At 44.2% G+C, this 16,654-nt stretch overlaps 1 protein-coding gene across 1 annotated transcript in view; it reads right to left on the bottom strand.

Annotated features, from left to right (window-relative positions):
* LOC108410430 (zinc finger protein 850-like) overlaps positions 1-16,334 on the bottom strand; it is a 35,386-nt gene extending 19,052 nt beyond the window's left edge. Inside the window, exons 1-5 of the mRNA XM_037546763.1 lie at positions 16,246-16,334; positions 12,033-13,169; positions 9,449-9,488; positions 4,578-4,756; positions 1,776-2,909 (exon numbers count right to left, since the gene is read on the bottom strand). Of these exons, the coding sequence (XP_037402660.1) occupies positions 1,776-2,909; positions 4,578-4,756; positions 9,449-9,488; positions 12,033-13,076 (2,397 nt within the window). The 5' untranslated portion in view covers positions 13,077-13,169; positions 16,246-16,334. The remainder of the gene's footprint in view (positions 1-1,775; positions 2,910-4,577; positions 4,757-9,448; positions 9,489-12,032; positions 13,170-16,245) is intronic.
* Positions 16,335-16,654: the final 320 nt, after the last annotated feature.

Below are 16,654 nucleotides of genomic sequence, written 5' to 3'. Positions count from 1 at the left end.
TATTCGTATAGTTGATCAATTAATAGATAAGCTACAAAACATGGTTATATCTGAATTCTCCTGCAATTCAGTCTAGGAAAACTCAGTCATGGACCCTTCATACAGCTAGTCAATCACTCAGCATCCTTAAGCATCTGTGTATAAATAAATGCCTACAATTCATCATCAGTACATGAACAAAAATAGATCAAAACTGATTAAAATAGAAGAAAACGGAACAAGAAAGTTGAAAAAAATAGAAAAGACAGGATGACGCACCAAAAAGGACTAATACTGCTTCAAGCTGATTCATCTCTGGAGCACCATCTCCCAGAATTTTGGTGCAACATCTTGGCCATACCAGCTGTCTTGTCTCATGTGCTTCCCCAGGGTTTGGAGGCTGAATTTGTTCATGAATCTCTGAGCCTGTCCCCCCCTGAAGTCCATTGAAGTCAAGAAGTCTTTTACTGTGTTTATGCTACAGTGCCATTCAAAAGTTCAGAACACTTATTTAAGGTATTCTCTGCTCCCAACACACTAATTCAACTGGATCAGGTGTGCTCGGGAGGGGAACAGTAGAAACTGTGGAGGGCAACAGGGCCCCAGGACCGGAACTGAACACCACTGTTCACCATTTGCAAAGTTATCCAACGGGTGTGTTTACTTGCGCATAATAATACAATATCTGCATAAAATCAGTTTTTTTTCAGTCATCAGATCATTATCACTTCATTTCGTCGAGCATGTAATTGGATTGGCTGCGTCTTGCGGTGACGCCGCTGCTTATTTCCAGCACCGCCATCTGTTTTTGCACTTGCGCAGACTGAGAAAAAGGAAAGAAATCAGAGTAAGAGTTCACATGCACTGAGAAATCTGATCAAGCTCTCTCGATCAGATTCCCTAATCTGATTTCTAGACCTTACTCCGATCTAAGAAATTTGAGTGTGCTGTTTACATGACCATTTGATTAAATCGGATAACAACTGAAATCAGATTATGATCGGATTTCTGAGTGCATGAAAACACACTCAATGATGATGTCAAATCCAGAGTGGCGGAGGTGCTAGGATTAAAGAAAGGCACCAAAGATTCATGCGGACACCACAGAATTTCTAACCATACACACTATGGAACAAGAGTTCTGACCCACGAATTGACAGAGCAGCTGTTTGGAGGGCGAGAAGACGCACCTCCATCTGTCCGGCATTCGCGGTTGAAAACAGTGTCACCAGCGTAGATACATAGTTACTGATGCCTATGGTGTTACCACAGCAACCCATGCAGATAGGCTGGTGATGTCTGGACACAGAAATCTGATCTGATAAGAGTGTGGACAGTCGCCTCAAAAGACCTATTTGAGAAACATCCGATTTGTATGCAATCTGAACTCTTAGTGAGCCTTTATTTGTAACCGAACCATAGTGCGGTCACTTTTTCCTTGTTAATCCATTGGATTAAGCAACTATACAATAGCATACATCAGGCTGGAAAGCTTGTCAAATGTATCAAATGTAACCAAAGGGACTTTGGTAGGTAGTTTATATGGTATCCCAAGTGGTTGGTCAGCAGTTGCTATGGTATCCCACGTGCGTGCTTGATTGTTGCTAGGCAGTTGCTATGGTATTCCAAGTGCATGCAAGATTGTTGTTAGGTCGTTTACTGAGTGATTTTTAGGGGGTTACCAAGTGGTTGATAGGTTTTGTTGAGGATGAATGGGAGTCTGTGGGAGAACAAAATGTTTTGCTGCCATTAAAACGACTACAGTGACGATACACTTATATCTGACCAACTCATACATCTTCAGTTTTGATCTCCCTCTTAGTGCAATCATGTGTATTCAAAGCACTGGTTTGTCTGAAGCTCCGCCCACATTCAAAGCACTGATACGGTTTCTCCCCTGTGTGAATACGCTGGTGTGTCTGGAGATGACTCTGTCGATTAAAACTCTTCCCACATTCCGAGCACTGATACGGTTTCTCACCCGTGTGGATGCGCTGATGCGTTTGCAGGTTACTCAGCTGGTTGAAACTCTTCCCGCACTCTGAGCACAGATACGGTTTCTCTCCGGTGTGGACGCGCTGGTGTAGCTGGAAGCTGCTCTGTCGATTAAAACTCTTCCCACAGTCGGAACAGTAATACGGTTTATCCCCAGTGTGAATGCGCTGGTGTTGCTGGAGGCTGCTCGGCTGACTAAAACTCTTCCAACACTCCGAGCAGTAATACGGTTTCTCTCCGGTGTGAACGCGCTGGTGAGTTTGGAGGTTGCTCAGCTGATTGAAGCTCCTCCCGCAATCTGAGCACTGATATGGCTTCTCTCCTGTGTGAGTGCGCTGGTGTTGCTGGAGACTACTCTGCCGACTGAAGCTCTTCCCGCAGTCTGAGCAGAGGTACGGTTTCTCTCCGGTGTGGATGCGCTGGTGGGCCTGGAAGCTGCTCTGTCGGTTAAAACTTTTCCCGCAGTCTGAGCAGCAGAAAGGTTTCTCTCCTCTGTGAACGCGCTGGTGCCTTTGGAAACTGCCCGCTTGATTAAAGCGCTTTCCGCAGTCTGAGCAGTGATACGGTTTCTCTCCTGTGTGAACGCGCTTGAGCGTCTGGAGATGACTCGGGCGGTTAAATCCCTTCCCGTTTTCCGAGCAGTCGTACAGTGGTTCCTCTGTGTGGATGTACTGGTGCAGCTGGAGAAGACTCTGATCAGTAAAACTCCTCCCACAGTCTGAGCACTGGTGGCTTGTCAACTCGTCTGGGTTGTTTTGCATTAGCCTGTGAGACTCAGTAGTGCAGAGGGTATCAGAGGATATCTGCTGAGGGCTGGGGCTTCTTTTGGACGCCATGTTCTCTGACACACTCAACATTGTTGCCTCTTTTGATGCGTTTGTGGAGTCAAATTTGAGCTGTCTATAAAAATCGGCACCAAGCGCAGGAGACGGCGTCTAGAAAAGGCAAAGAAAAAGACAAAAATAATCAACAGTAACAAAATGTCAACTAGGAAAGTGCATCTGCTAAAGAAAATGGAGACTGATTGCACAGCTTAAGCTTGTTGGTAGGTAGTTGCTATGGTATCCCAAGTGCGTGCTAGATTGTTACTAGGGTGTTGCTAGGCAGCTGTTATGGCATCCCAAGTGTGTGCTTAGAGTGTTGCTAGTCAGTTGCTATGGTTTCCCAAGTGTGTGCTAGATTGTTGCTAGGCAGCTGTTATGACATCCCAAGTGCATGCTAGTGTTGCTTGGTGGTTGCTAGGGTGTTGCTAGGCAGTTGCTATGGTTTCCCAAGTGTGTGCTAGATTGTTGCTAGGTGGTTGCCAGGGTGTTGAGAGCAAGTTGCTATGATATCCCATGTGGTCGCTAGAGTGTGTGTAGGCAGTTGCTAGGTTGTTGCTAAGCAGTTGCTATGGTTTCCCAAGTGCTTATTAGATTGTTGCTAGGCAGGTGCTATGGTATCCCAAGTGCATGCTAGATTGTTGATAGGCGGTTGCTATGGTCTCCCAAGAGCAGCTAGATTGTTACTAGGTGGTGGCTAGAGGGTTGCTAGGCATTTGCTATGGTATCCCAAGTGCATGTTGGAGTGTTGCTAGGTGGTTGCTAGGCAGTTTCTATGGTTTCCCAAGTGCATGCTACATTGTTGCTAGATGGTTGCTAGGGTGTTGCTAGGCAGTTGCTAAGGTATCCCATGTGGTTGCTAGAGTCTACATGGGCTGTCACTTTGGTATACCAGGTGGTTGCAAGTAATTTGCTATGGTATAAAGGTTGGTTGCTGCAGTGTTGCTTCATAATAACATTGAAATAGTCCCCAGGGGCCTGCCTTGAGGTAGCATATTCAGAATGGTGTCTTTCAATTGAACAGAAAATTGATGGAGAATGTGTTCTATATGGCTCTATATAAAAAGTTTTTGAAAACGGTTCTAAATTGCACCAAAAAGGTTCTGCTATTGTTACGATGCCAAGCTTTTAAGAATAGAAGAGCACTTTTTGGTGTTATATAGAACCATACAGACCATACCCCACCAATCTTAGGAACCATTACACCATGCAAAGAACCTTTTAATCATGCAGATGGATCCTTGTATGCTCATGGAGCTATACAGAACCACACTCCTTACTAAAGAACCACCGAAAAACCATTTTTAAGAGTGCAGAGGGTTCTAATGTGATTTTATGAGGCCACAGGATCAAGAAAAACGAAACTAACTAAACCAAACCAAACTAATCTTTAAAAAGATCATTCCTCAAGGGTCAATGCTGAACCTCTTGCATGCTTAAATGGTTTTTGCATGGTGTAAGGGTTCTTCAGACTGGAGAATGTGTTGTGCAAAGCACCAAAAAGGGTTCCCCTATTAGGATGTCAAGCTTGTAACAGTCAAAGAACCCTTTTGGTGCTAAATAGAACCATTGTCAGAAAGTTTCAAGACACTCTCCATCAATCTGCAGAACTACTTCACCATGCAAAGAACCATTTAAGCATGCAAATGGTTCTGAGGGTTCTATATAGAATCATTACCATAGCTGTTTGGAGGAAACCAGCTTTCCTGTGCTGGCTTGCATTTTCTGCGTGCTGGTTGTCAAATAGTAAACATCTGTCAAACATCCCTCCAAAGGTCTTACCTTCAGCAGCCGAGCTCCTCTTTGGGCTCTTCCAGTCTGCGTGCACGGAGGAGGCGTGGACCGCTGACCACCACGGGTCTTCTGCTGTTCCACTCCACTGCTGAGCTCGCTCGGAGCTCGCTCTGGTGGTCGCCGAGGGCAGCCGGTTTGAAAAGGGGCCAGTGGACTCGGCCAGCAGACTTACCGCTCCGTCAAGGCTCCTCCAGCAGAGTCTTTGGTTCCGTGGTCTGTAGCTCCGCTGAGGAGCCAATCAACTCCGAGTTTTGCTCGGGAGCCAATAAAATTATACGGAATTACGGTACATCTGGCAACCCGGTGTCAAAATAAAATCCCTGCTCCGCTCTGAGGTTTTCCCCAACCCCTCCCTGCTCACAGAAACAAAACACTTCATATACAATATTCTTATATATATATATATAGTGTGTGTGTGTGTGTGTGTGTGTGTGTGTGTGTGTGTGTGTGTGTGTGTGTGAAAAATGAGCAATTTCTTACTATAATAATAATAATAATAATAATAATAATAATAGCTCACGGCGCATTCAGTGACCTCAGAAAGACTCCACTAACTCTTTTTAAAACTTCATTTAAATAGGATTTAAATAGTAAAGGGAATGGTTCTTTATAGAACTATTTAAAACGTGTTGTATCTGGATCCATTTGGCACCAAAATGTCCCCCTTTCGCTGCTCTATTGAGCCATTTAACAGGTTCTTAATAGAACCGTGAACAACATCAATCTGAAGAACCACCTCACCACGCAAAGAACCATTAGAGCCCAGTGTAGACTGGGGTGCTCAGTTTCCATTTTAACAATGCACTCTTTAAAAAAAGACGGTTCTGCAAAGGTTCTTTACTAAAACAGTGGTTTTGAACAGAACCAAAAAACACATGCTTACCTGGTTCTTCTCATGGTAACATGGTTCTTCAGACTGATTGAGAATGTGTTGTTTGTGGTTCAATGTAGCACCTTTCCTGAAAGGGTTCTACTGTTATGACAGTCTTGACACTGAAACAATAGCAGAACCCTTTTTGTTGCTACATAGAAACAATATCAAAAAGCATTTTAAGCATAAAAAGGTTCTGTATAGAACTCATGGATGTAGAACCTTTACCTTTACTAAAGAACCCTTGAAGAAGCATTTTGGTACTAGATAGAACAGCATATCCCACATATCTACAGCACGTCCTCCAATGATATGAAGAACACTTTCACGATGCAAAGAGCCCTTTAACCCAAAAAGGTTTTTTTTTTGAGTGTTCATAGTTCGATGTAGAACCATTTTCTTTACTAAAAACCCTTGAAGAACCATCATTTGTAAGTGTGTATGCTCCACAGTGGCCAGCAGAAGACAAGGTTCCTTCATCGTGACGTTTGTCCTATAATCCATACAGGGCTTAAGAGCTCTTTCCCTCCGAGATGGTACAAAGTTGCTGGGGAATGTCACAGCCAGCACTCAGAACCCCTTTTCTTGACTTCTGTGGAACAACATGACCCAAGGAGATGTGAGGGTCATGTTTATATAACCAAGGCAACCCTAAGACTTTCCAGTTCTGACAGGACCAGCATCAGAATCCCACCGGAAGCTGCAGAACTAGGAGATTTTCTGCACTGGGAAAAAAAAAAAGAAGAAGGATACTCACTTCCTCAGGCACACCGAGAGAACCAGAGGGATACGTTTAAGGTAAGAACCCAGTTTATTCATCCGCAGCTAAGAGCGTAATCACATATGAGTTGTATATCTTCATACAGTGTATTTATTCAGTAAGGTACCTCAACACTGATGGAAACAGCTTCTAAATCACCCATGAGATCTAAAAATATCTGTATAAATCCACCAAGAATAAAAGCAAAAATCAATTCAATTAGTTTTAAAAATTAATTACAGTAACTTAAAAGATTAATATGACAATGACATGACGGCACAAAATCAACACCACCAACTTTTCCTACTCCAACAACCATTTTTTACAGAAAAATAACGGATTGTAAAAAATAAAGGAGTAGAACAAAAGGAAAAGAAGCAGAAAACAAAAGAAAAAATGGCATTTTCCCACCTGGCAGAGAGGTACAGCATGGTGGGGTTACTAATATGAACCCACTGCTCGAGTACCTGTCTTTCCCATGACGCAACAGTACCCAGGACAGCTTCTCTGAAGGTTACATGGTGACAGGACCTGAGTGTGAACAGCACAATCAGCTACAGCAACAAAGGAATTGAACTGAATTCAGAACCATCAGCCAACTGTGTCTGCACACTGTGGAATTAGACCTCTGCATTTATCCTATCCGTGCAGTGAAACACCCACATTCAATTCATATTTATGTGAATGTTTATGAAGCATAAATGTCATTGAAGAGAGTGACCACAAATTTTGGCCATACCAGACAGCACCATGTGGTGGAAATATGGAGGCCAATATTGAGGATTCAACTCTGTTCTAGGAGCTCAGTTCCAATCCTTTCTCTCCAACACTTAAAGCTACCTGACGATCCTTTCAGCTACTATGACCCAGGACCCCCCCCCCTCCACATCCCCCCAAATCTCCTGTAGATATAATGAATATATAATATACTTAAAAATAAGATTTAAAATGGTTTTAGTAAAGTTAAGTGACCCTTATTAGTCCCACAACGGGGAATTTTCCCCTCCGGATTTTGACCCATCCGTGCAGTGAAACACCACATACACACTAGTGAAAATACACACTAGGGGCAGTGAGCACACCTGCCCAGAGTGGTGGGCAGCCCTATCCACATCACCGAGGGAGCAGTTGGGGGTTCTCAGGGGATCAAACCGGCTGCCTTCCAGTCACAGGGCTAGTTCCCCAACCTTGAGCATGTTCTTGAGAAATGTCCTAAGTCTAATTCAGATTCATGACGTGTTCTTAAAGCGCAGAACTGTTCTCCACTTTGTGCTCTTTACTGCATGTGGATTCTGTTCTTACCCAAGAACAAATTCCACATAAGAGAACACTGGTGAGTGTCAGAATCATCATGAAAACTAGGTAAGTGGGTTCTTTATTCTTAAGGATGGTTGGTGAATAAGGACCAGCAGTTCTATACAGAACCATGAACACTCAGAACCATTTGCATGCTTAAATGGTTCTTTGCATGGTGAAATGATTCTTCAGATTGATGGAGAACGTGAATGAGGACCACTCAAATGTGTATGAGTGTTTTTGTTTCTATATAGTACCCTTGTCTTTACTAAAAAACATTGAAGAACCATCTTTAAGAGTGTACCAAAAGACCTCTTTGAGCAAATGCCATAGAACCACTTTTGTATAATGTGTTAATGTGAATCATCGGTTTCTAAAAATGCTGAGATAGCATTCCAACTGTAAGCCACTCTAAAACCCTATGACTACGTCAAGAACCATGCAGGAACCTTCATTTTTTTAAGAGCAGACGTCGAGCCAGTATGTGCCTTCCTAATCTACTGATGCACAAACCTCTTACAGTGGTGCCTTGAGCTGTTTGACGACAACTTGGTCACCACATTACTGTGAACAATAGAGCATCACCTCACATCTGGAGGAAAAGTGGCAGAATAAGAGTTAGGAGGTGCCCACAGGATCCTTCACTGCAGATGTGTACAGTGGGGAACATTATAGACATTTCGATCCACATTCAAATCACAGTCATAACATTACTGGAAGTCTTCCTCATAATATCAACAAGCGTCTTCAGTGAGAGTGTTTAGGTGACAGTCCGGTGAAAAAGCGATAAAGTCTGTCAAATGTAGTCGATCAGCAAAGAGATCTTGGGCGACGTTTGCTTTAGTTTGCATGAGGCTAAAGTAGCTAACAAACCATGGAAGCTTGGACCTCACCAGGCTGCTGACAGAGTGTAAATTACACTCTAGAATAAACCTGAACTCGTCAATATAATAAAAATATTTTTAAAAAATAAAGATTTACAGCTATAGAACATGCTGCACTCCGATAGTTGAGAAGACAATGATGCTAATCTGAGGGAGAGACCCTACGCTGTGGTATGTGGAGCTGTCAGTTAGCAGTAAGTGCTAGCTCGAGATTAGCTAGTAGGCTACCAGCTTCACATTCCACAAGGTAATAGATAAATAGATAATCTAACTGATAAACTGTTCCATATCTCACTAACAAACTCAAATATGGTGTGTGGAGCTGTTAGCTTGAAGGCTAAGCTAGCACTGGCTGCTAGCGGTAGCTTCTCTAGCAGGGTAACGGCTCCACGCCCGTCACAACAGGCTCGGTTCTAGCTCCACTGGCACAAGTTGTGGAGACAAAGACGCTAATCTGAGGGAGAGACCCTACGCTGTGGTGTGTGGAGGTATCACATAAGAGAAGAACCTTGTAGCTACACGACATGCTGCTCTCTGATAGCAGTCGGTTGTAATAGATAGTCACTTCTGTTCGAAATCTAGCTAACAAACTCCAGTGGGGTGTGTGGAGCTGTTAGCTTTAATTTCGTTAGCACTAGCTGCTAGTGGTAGCTTCTCAAACAGGCCAACAGTCCCACACACATCACAACAGGCTCGGTTCTAGCTCCCCTATGCTGTGGTGTGGTGTATGAAGCTATCGTGGTTAGCAATCATTGCTAGTTCTACCTTAGCTAGCAGCTTCACGTTCCACAAGGCAGGTTTAATTCCAGCTAACTACTGCTTTGAGAGACGTCTATGGAAGTGTTTCTCAAGCCTGGTCCTGGAAGCCCACTGTCCAGATCATTTTTAACACTTTTCCTGCTTAAACACACCCCTTTAGCTCAATACTGGGCTGTTAATGAGCTGAATAAACAGATCGGGTGTGTTGGGAGGAGAGAAAGCACTAAAAAGTGCAGCCAACCAGGGGTGGACCAGTGGTCACTAAACCACCTTATGGAGATCTACATACCTGCACGCATGTCAAACTGGGGACCTTCTGGGCCAAAGTGCTGTGAAGAGAAGCCCTGAATTCAGTTCACCAAGGCTGAGTCTGCAGTGATTTGGCCCGTGAGGACTGGAGCCTGACGCATGTGTAGCGAAGTGTAGTCCAATCTACCACACCTTCAGCTAATTACCATCTCCAAAAGTCCCTGGCTGGATCAGATGCATTAGCATAGGGGTGCATAATGGAGGTGCAAACTCCTGTTACTGGAGGGCCAGTGTCCAACACAAGTACACTTTACTGTTAATTGTCAGGTTTTATCGGTGTGTGTGTAGGGAAACCTCAAAACCGTGCTGGACGCTGCCCTCCAGGACCAGAGTCGTACACCCCTGCATTAGCATCTGGAAAGAAGGCAGCACTTGGAAGCAGGCTGGAACTAAACTCTGCAGGAAGTGGATCTCCAGGAGAAGGGTTGGTGACCACTGGATCACTGACAGGCCAATGCTGCGTTAAAGTGAGTACATTAAAGCAGGAAAAGTACTAAAATGTGCAGGGCAGCTCAGCATAAATCAGAAGCGAGTGGATTCAACCTGTCTGTGTTATAATAAGCTGTTAGCCTGACAGCTAAGCTAGTGGAGGTGTAACAACCAGCTCCACTCCACTGTTTTTGATACACCTTAACTAGTGCACACCTGGTCACATCACAGGTTTCCATGAAATAAGAATCAAGCATGCAACCACGCAAAATTTCACAGTCAACCTATTTGTTTTTTAAGTTCTGATTTTTGTAAATTGTATAAATCTTAAATATTGAGTTGCTTGTTTGCATAACTGGGTATGATCAAGAGTGGAAAAGGATGGCATGCCCACTCCAGGTAAGTGGAAAGGATCTGCCCGAGGTGGAGGAGTTTAAGTATCTCGGGGTCTTGTTCACGAGTGATGGGAAGAGGGATCGCGAGAACGGCCGCAGGCTGGGACAGGCGGCAGCAGTACTGCGGTCACTGTACCGGACTGTAGTGGTGAAGAGGGAGCTGAGCCATAAGGCGAAGCTCTCTGTTTAGCCGTCGGTCTACATCCCGACCCTCACCTGCGGTCATGAGCTATGGGTAATGACCGAAAGACCGAGATCGTGAATACAAGCGGCAGAAATGAGCTTTCTTTGCAGGGTGGCGGGCTACACTCTATTTGATATGGTGAGGGACTCCCGGTCATCCGGGAGAAGCTCAGAGTAGAGCCGCTACTCCTCCGCATTGAGAGGAGCCAGCTGAGCTGGTTCGGGCATCTGATCCGGATGCCCCCTGGACGCCTCCTGGTGGGGCTGTACCAGGCATGGCCTATTGGAATAGGCCCCGGGGCCGTCCTAGGACCCGCTGGAGGGATTATAGCTCTAAGTTGGACTGGGAGCGGCTTGGGGTTCCTGGGAATGAGCTGGAGGAAGTTGCAGGGGACAGGGTCGTCTGGGATTCTCTGCTCTCTTATCTGCTACCGCGACCCTATCTGGACTGAGCGGTCAATGATGACGATAATGATGAAGAAGAGTGATGAGGCTTGTGGAACCCAAGAGCTCTAGAGAGAGATATTCCCAACGTTGCCTTTTGCCATTTTGTTACAGTATAGGCCACGTCCACCAAAGGTAAAAGCACTGCATACACGATAAGACTGCTTAATATTACAGGGCAAGGTACGTTTTACTTCCTTAGATGCATAAAATGTCAGTGTAAAGAAAGTCGCTCAGAGTGGTTTGGTGTTAAATGCTCTGTTCTTACAGAGCCAGAACTGTTGGTAGTGACAGGAACCGGACATCCACCTCTAAAAGCTCTTCACAGAAAGTTCCTACAGAAATGGTTATGAATTCACTACCTGATGACTGAGATGCTGTTTTATGACAGTTTTGAGAAGATTTCAGCCTTAAACTCCATTCATGGTGAAGGGATACATAATATGCAGGTTGCTGTGAGGCAAAATAGTCCCCAAAGAAAACTGATTATTCCAAATTTTCCGCTGTTTTCCATGGTCAGCATTCCATATAAACTCAGAAGACTTGTGTAGGTTCACTGGTGGTTCTAGATGGTAAAAAAAATGTCTATATTTGTGTTGTAGTCATAGCAATGTCTGGTTCCTATCAGCACCACTGTAAAGAACATCAGAGCCATCTCACACCAAACCTCTCTGAATACAGCTGCCACAAGCGTTAATGAAGCCAGTACAGAAACCGTATATCACTTAGTAAATATCACCGGGCTGCCAGACCTTTGACAGCAGAGGTGATCTGGGAAAGAGAGGCTGTTATACAACCAAGGCCTGTGCAGTAAACATGTTTATGGCTGGCATGAACAGATCATTTAGGCCAGTCAGCATGATGGTAAAGGTATAAGTGTGGGCGTATAAGCTATTATTTAGTATCCACATTGTCCTCCATGGTTTCTCCAGCGGAAAACTACAGTGTCAAACCTCAAGCAGTAAAAACGTCTTGGCTGATCGACGACATTTGTGGCTATATTTTATCAGAATTACCCATTTAACTCAACACAAAATCAATGCTAATGAAAACTCATGACTACAGCTGATTAAATAAACAGCTTTCTGACTCCTTTCTGTGACATGATCACACGTTTGAAGCTCCGCCTAGAAACAAAGCAGTGTATTTCTCCTCTCTGTGAATGCGCTGATGTGCTTGGAGGTTACTTTGCTGAATAAAGCTCTTCCCACAGTCCAAGCAGCTAAACGGCTTCTCTCCCGTGTGAATCCGCTGATGTATCTGGAAGCTGCTCAGCTGATTGAAACTGTTCCCGCACTCGGAGCAGTAATACGGTTTCTCTCCTGTGTGAATGCGTTGGTGTCTTAGGAAGTTAGTGAGCTGATTGAAGCTCTTCCCGCAGTCTGCGCAGTCGAACAGTTTGTCTCCGGTGTGGATGCGCTGGTGCAGCTGGAGGCTGCTCTGCCGGCTGAAAGACTTTCCGCAGTCCGGGCACTCGTACGGCTTCTCTCCCGTGTGAATGACCTGGTGTCTCTGGAGGTTGCTCTTGTGGTTGAAGCTCTTCCCGCAGTCCGGGCACTCGTAAGGTTTCTCTCCGGTGTGAATGCGCCGGTGCGTCAGAAGGGTGCTCTGCTGATTGAAACACTTCCCGCAGTCGGCGCAGTAATACGGCTTCTCTCCCGTGTGGATGCGCAGGTGCTTCGTGAGGTTGCTCTGGTGATAAAAGCTCACCCCGCAGTCCGAGCAGTGGTACAGCTTCTCTCCGACGTGGATGAGCTGGTGCTGGATGAGGTTGCCCTGATGATTGAAGCTCTTCCCGCACTCTGAGCAGTAGAACGGCTTCTCTCCCGTGTGGGTGCGCTGGTGCTGTTGGAGGTAGCTCAGACGACTGAAGCTCTTCTCGCAGTGCGAGCAGCGGAACGGCTTCTCTCCTGTGTGGATGCGGCGGTGCCTCTGGAGATTGTTCTGCCGATTGAAACCCTTCCCGCAGTCTAGGCAGTAGAAAAGCCTCTCTCGGGTGTGAATGCGCATGTGCGTTTTGAGCCGACTTTCTAGGTGAAAGCTCTTCCCGCAGTCGGAGCACTGATGGATCATCTCCTTCTCCTTGCTCTTCGGCATCCGTCTGCGAGACATGCCAGAGGACGTTTGCTGTGGGCTACCGCTTCGTCTGGAAGCCATATTCGTGGTCCTAGTTTCAGCAGTCACTTCATGGCATCTTGTGATGTTAAAGTTGAGCTGCGCACAGAAATGAACACTTGAAGCAGCAGAAAACTTCAAGGGAAGACAAAAGAAAAGGACAAACATCAATTATTAATGTAAAATACAACACATTTTTTCATCAAGAGGAGATAAAGGAGCTAGAACAGCTTAAGTCGACCGAGCTATACATTAACATCCTCTCTCATTATTCTCCACATCACCTACTTCAGACTCAAATGTCATATATGGACATAGTTGGACTGTACATAGTTTTTTTTTCTGTTTTTTTTTTCTATTACTGTACAAAAACTACATTGGAAATAGTGCAACACTATTGTGTATGTTTTGTATATTTGTATATAGCTTTCTTTTTTGTGTGTGTTTAACTTAGGTTGCACCTAAGTTTTTCACTCACCTTCACATCTGTATAGATGTGATGTGACAATAAACGTGACTTGATTTGATCAATGTGCATATAAATGGTTTATTAGTCTAATATTCCCGTTGATTAAAAGTGTTTCTGACTTGGTATTGATAGCAGACCAAGCTAACAGGTCAAAACCCAAGAAAAGCACCAGAATCAAAGAAAACGCTCAGAATTTACATAAACAAACCAAGAATTTACTAAGTTTGAGTGAGTTCTCAGGCACGGATCCTCACAGAGCAGGTACTATTTGGGTGGTAGATCATTCTCAGCACTGCAGTGACACTGACGTGGTGATGGTGTGTTAGTGTGTGTTGTTCTGGTACGATTGGATCAGGCACAGCAGTGCTGCTGGAGTTTTTAAACACTGTGCTGTGAGGGTCCATGGGGGTCCTGACCACTAAAGAACAGGGTAACAAAGTATCAGAGAAACAGATGGACTACAGTCTGTAACTGTAGAACTACAAAGTGCAGCTATACAGTAAGTGGAGCTGATAAGATGGACAATGAGTGTAGAAACAAGGAGGTGGTCATGAAGCTATGCCTGATTTTATCCTGTGTTTATTCTGCACATAAACGTAAAATAGACAGTACACAAACAATCAATGTATAAGGAGGTGCAATGACAGATAGTACAGTTACAATCAAGTACTGAGGTACATATATACATTAATGATTAAGAGACCCTTATTAGTCCCACAACTCCGCATTTAGCCCACCCGTGCAGTGAAACACCACATACACACTAGTGAGCACACTTGCCCGGAGTGGTGGGCAGCCCTATCCACAGTGCCTGGGGAGCAGTTAGTGGTTAGATGTCTTGCTCAAGGGCTCTTCAGTCACATACTGTCAGCTCTGGGGATCGAACCGGCGACCTTCCGGTCACAGGGCTGGTTCCCTAACCTATGTACAGCTAAAAGAATTAAGCAGCAAATGTAAATATAAATGTAAGGATATTTATAAATATGGACATGGCAGCAAGTTAAAGAGAGCATGTGGACTGACTGTTCTATATAGTCTACCTTGCACCATAAAGGGTTCTGCTGTAGCTGTCAGCTGCTGTCCGGTGTCAAGCTTGTAAGAAAAGAACAATTTTCAAAAAGGTGCTACATAGAACCACGCAGAACACATTCTCCACCAATCATTTCACCATGAAACGGACAATTTAAGTAAAACGTTCTATATAGAACTCAGGATTCAACATGGAACTATTACCTTTACTAAAGAACCCTTGAAGAACCATTATTTTAAAGAGCGCGCCGTTAAAATGGAAAGGACTCTACACTTGGTTCTAATGCGGTTTCATAAGGGATTCCTTTTCCAATTAAAATGAACGGATATTTGAGATTTAAGACAATTCATATGAAAAAGTAAATGCTTCTACACAGAACCACTCCCTTTGCTAAAGAACCATCTTTTTGAAGAACGTACACAATCAACAGAATGCGCTGTTTGCCAAATCAAACTAAGAAATGCACTCAGGAATATTAATCACCCAACAACACATTAACAGCAGTGGTGGACAGTAACTCAGTAAATGTAATTAGTTTCTGTACTTTAGTATTTTTGGTGTAACTGTACTGAAGATTCTCCGTTCTGTGTGACTTTTTCCTTTCACTCCACTACATTTCAGAGTCTAATATCCGACTTTTTCCTCCTACATTTTGAGGAATCTGTCGTTCCTTTTGGTTTCTGTGAGTATAAAAACGTAACATGTCAAAACGAAAGAAGCGCAAAGCCAGAGCACCAATCAGGGCCCAGCGGTCACTTTGTTTAGAGCTGGTTTTGACCTGTTGGTCATACCGACCCAGTGCAGCACACGGTTCAACGTCAGCGCAGCAGTGTAAAACTTTGGGAGAGTCTGTTCAACATAAATGATGAACTAACCTAACTTTGTGTAAATAGAGCACAATATAGAAATATGTCCACATATGCAGTCGAGACTGACGTGGCTTTTTTCTGAATTTCTACAAACACCATTTCATTTTATAGTAAATGAGTTTGGGCTGGTTTATATTTATGAATAGAGGCCTACAGATCAACATAGTAAAGGAGCTCATCTGTGATCCTGAGTTTAAAGCCCGTTTTTATTCAACTTAAACTTGGAACTAAGTTGTAAATAAATCTGAAACTTTGCTTGTGTGTAAAAAGTGATTTCAGAGCCACTCGGTTCTCCCTGATGGAAACTGTTTACCTTCAGTGTTTTGTGCTTATGATCATTTTAATAGACGTCAGCGTCACTAATTAATGACGTTCTATTAAAAGACTGGTTTAACAAGAGAGACGCTGGAGGGTTTTCACCTGAAATGAGTTCATGAAGCCAGTCTGGTTATAAAAATGATAACAGGACATCAGAGCCAGAATTACTCTTTTAGTACTTTTACTTTATACTTAAGTACATTTGAAGGTAAATACTTTAGTACTTTTACTCAAGTGGAGGTCTAAAAGGAGGAACTTCTACTTTTACTGGAGTGATACTCCTGTGTGTCTGCTTTAACTCAGGTACATGGTGTCTGTTCTCCGTCCACCGCTGACTGACATCAACACTGACATTAAACGGACACTAAGCCTCAGCCTCAGCCCAGCCAGCCCAGCGCGGACCGGCCGCTCTCCGGGTTTGTTTACATGTTTATTAAAGCGCTTTAGAGACAGAGGCCGCCTCTCTGAGGCTCAGCCAGAGTCCGGGTGTAAATAAAGGGGTGAACGGGTGTAAGAGCGGATTACCTTCCCCGGCCGAGCAGCAGCGCCTGCCTCAGTTCCTCAGCCCTGACTCAGAGCGGAAGCGCGCACTGCTGGCCAGAGCGGCTCTCACACGCGCCTTCTTCCGGTTTACTCACTTCCGGCACAAACAAACAACTTTACGACGCGACTTTTTCTTTTTCTTTAATTTTTCTAACCGCGTGTCCTCAGGTCCTCAGGTCAGGACACGCCTCGTCAAAAGCGGTAAACTGATTAACACGTTGGGAAAAATGGATTCCGTTTAAGATGCAGTGAACTCTTATTCACTTAACGCAGATCGAAGCAGTCGGAAAATTAAAAATAAATAAATAAATAATAATAAATAAAATAATAATAATACAAAAAATAATAATAATAATAAGGCCGCGTGGGGGGGGGGGGCGTTGGGTTACAA

The sequence above is a fragment of the Pygocentrus nattereri genome, chromosome 17 (genome assembly GCF_015220715.1).
Source record: "Pygocentrus nattereri isolate fPygNat1 chromosome 17, fPygNat1.pri, whole genome shotgun sequence".
Classification (NCBI taxonomy): domain Eukaryota; kingdom Metazoa; phylum Chordata; class Actinopteri; order Characiformes; family Serrasalmidae; genus Pygocentrus; species Pygocentrus nattereri.
This window is presented reverse-complemented; position numbering and strand designations above follow the sequence as displayed.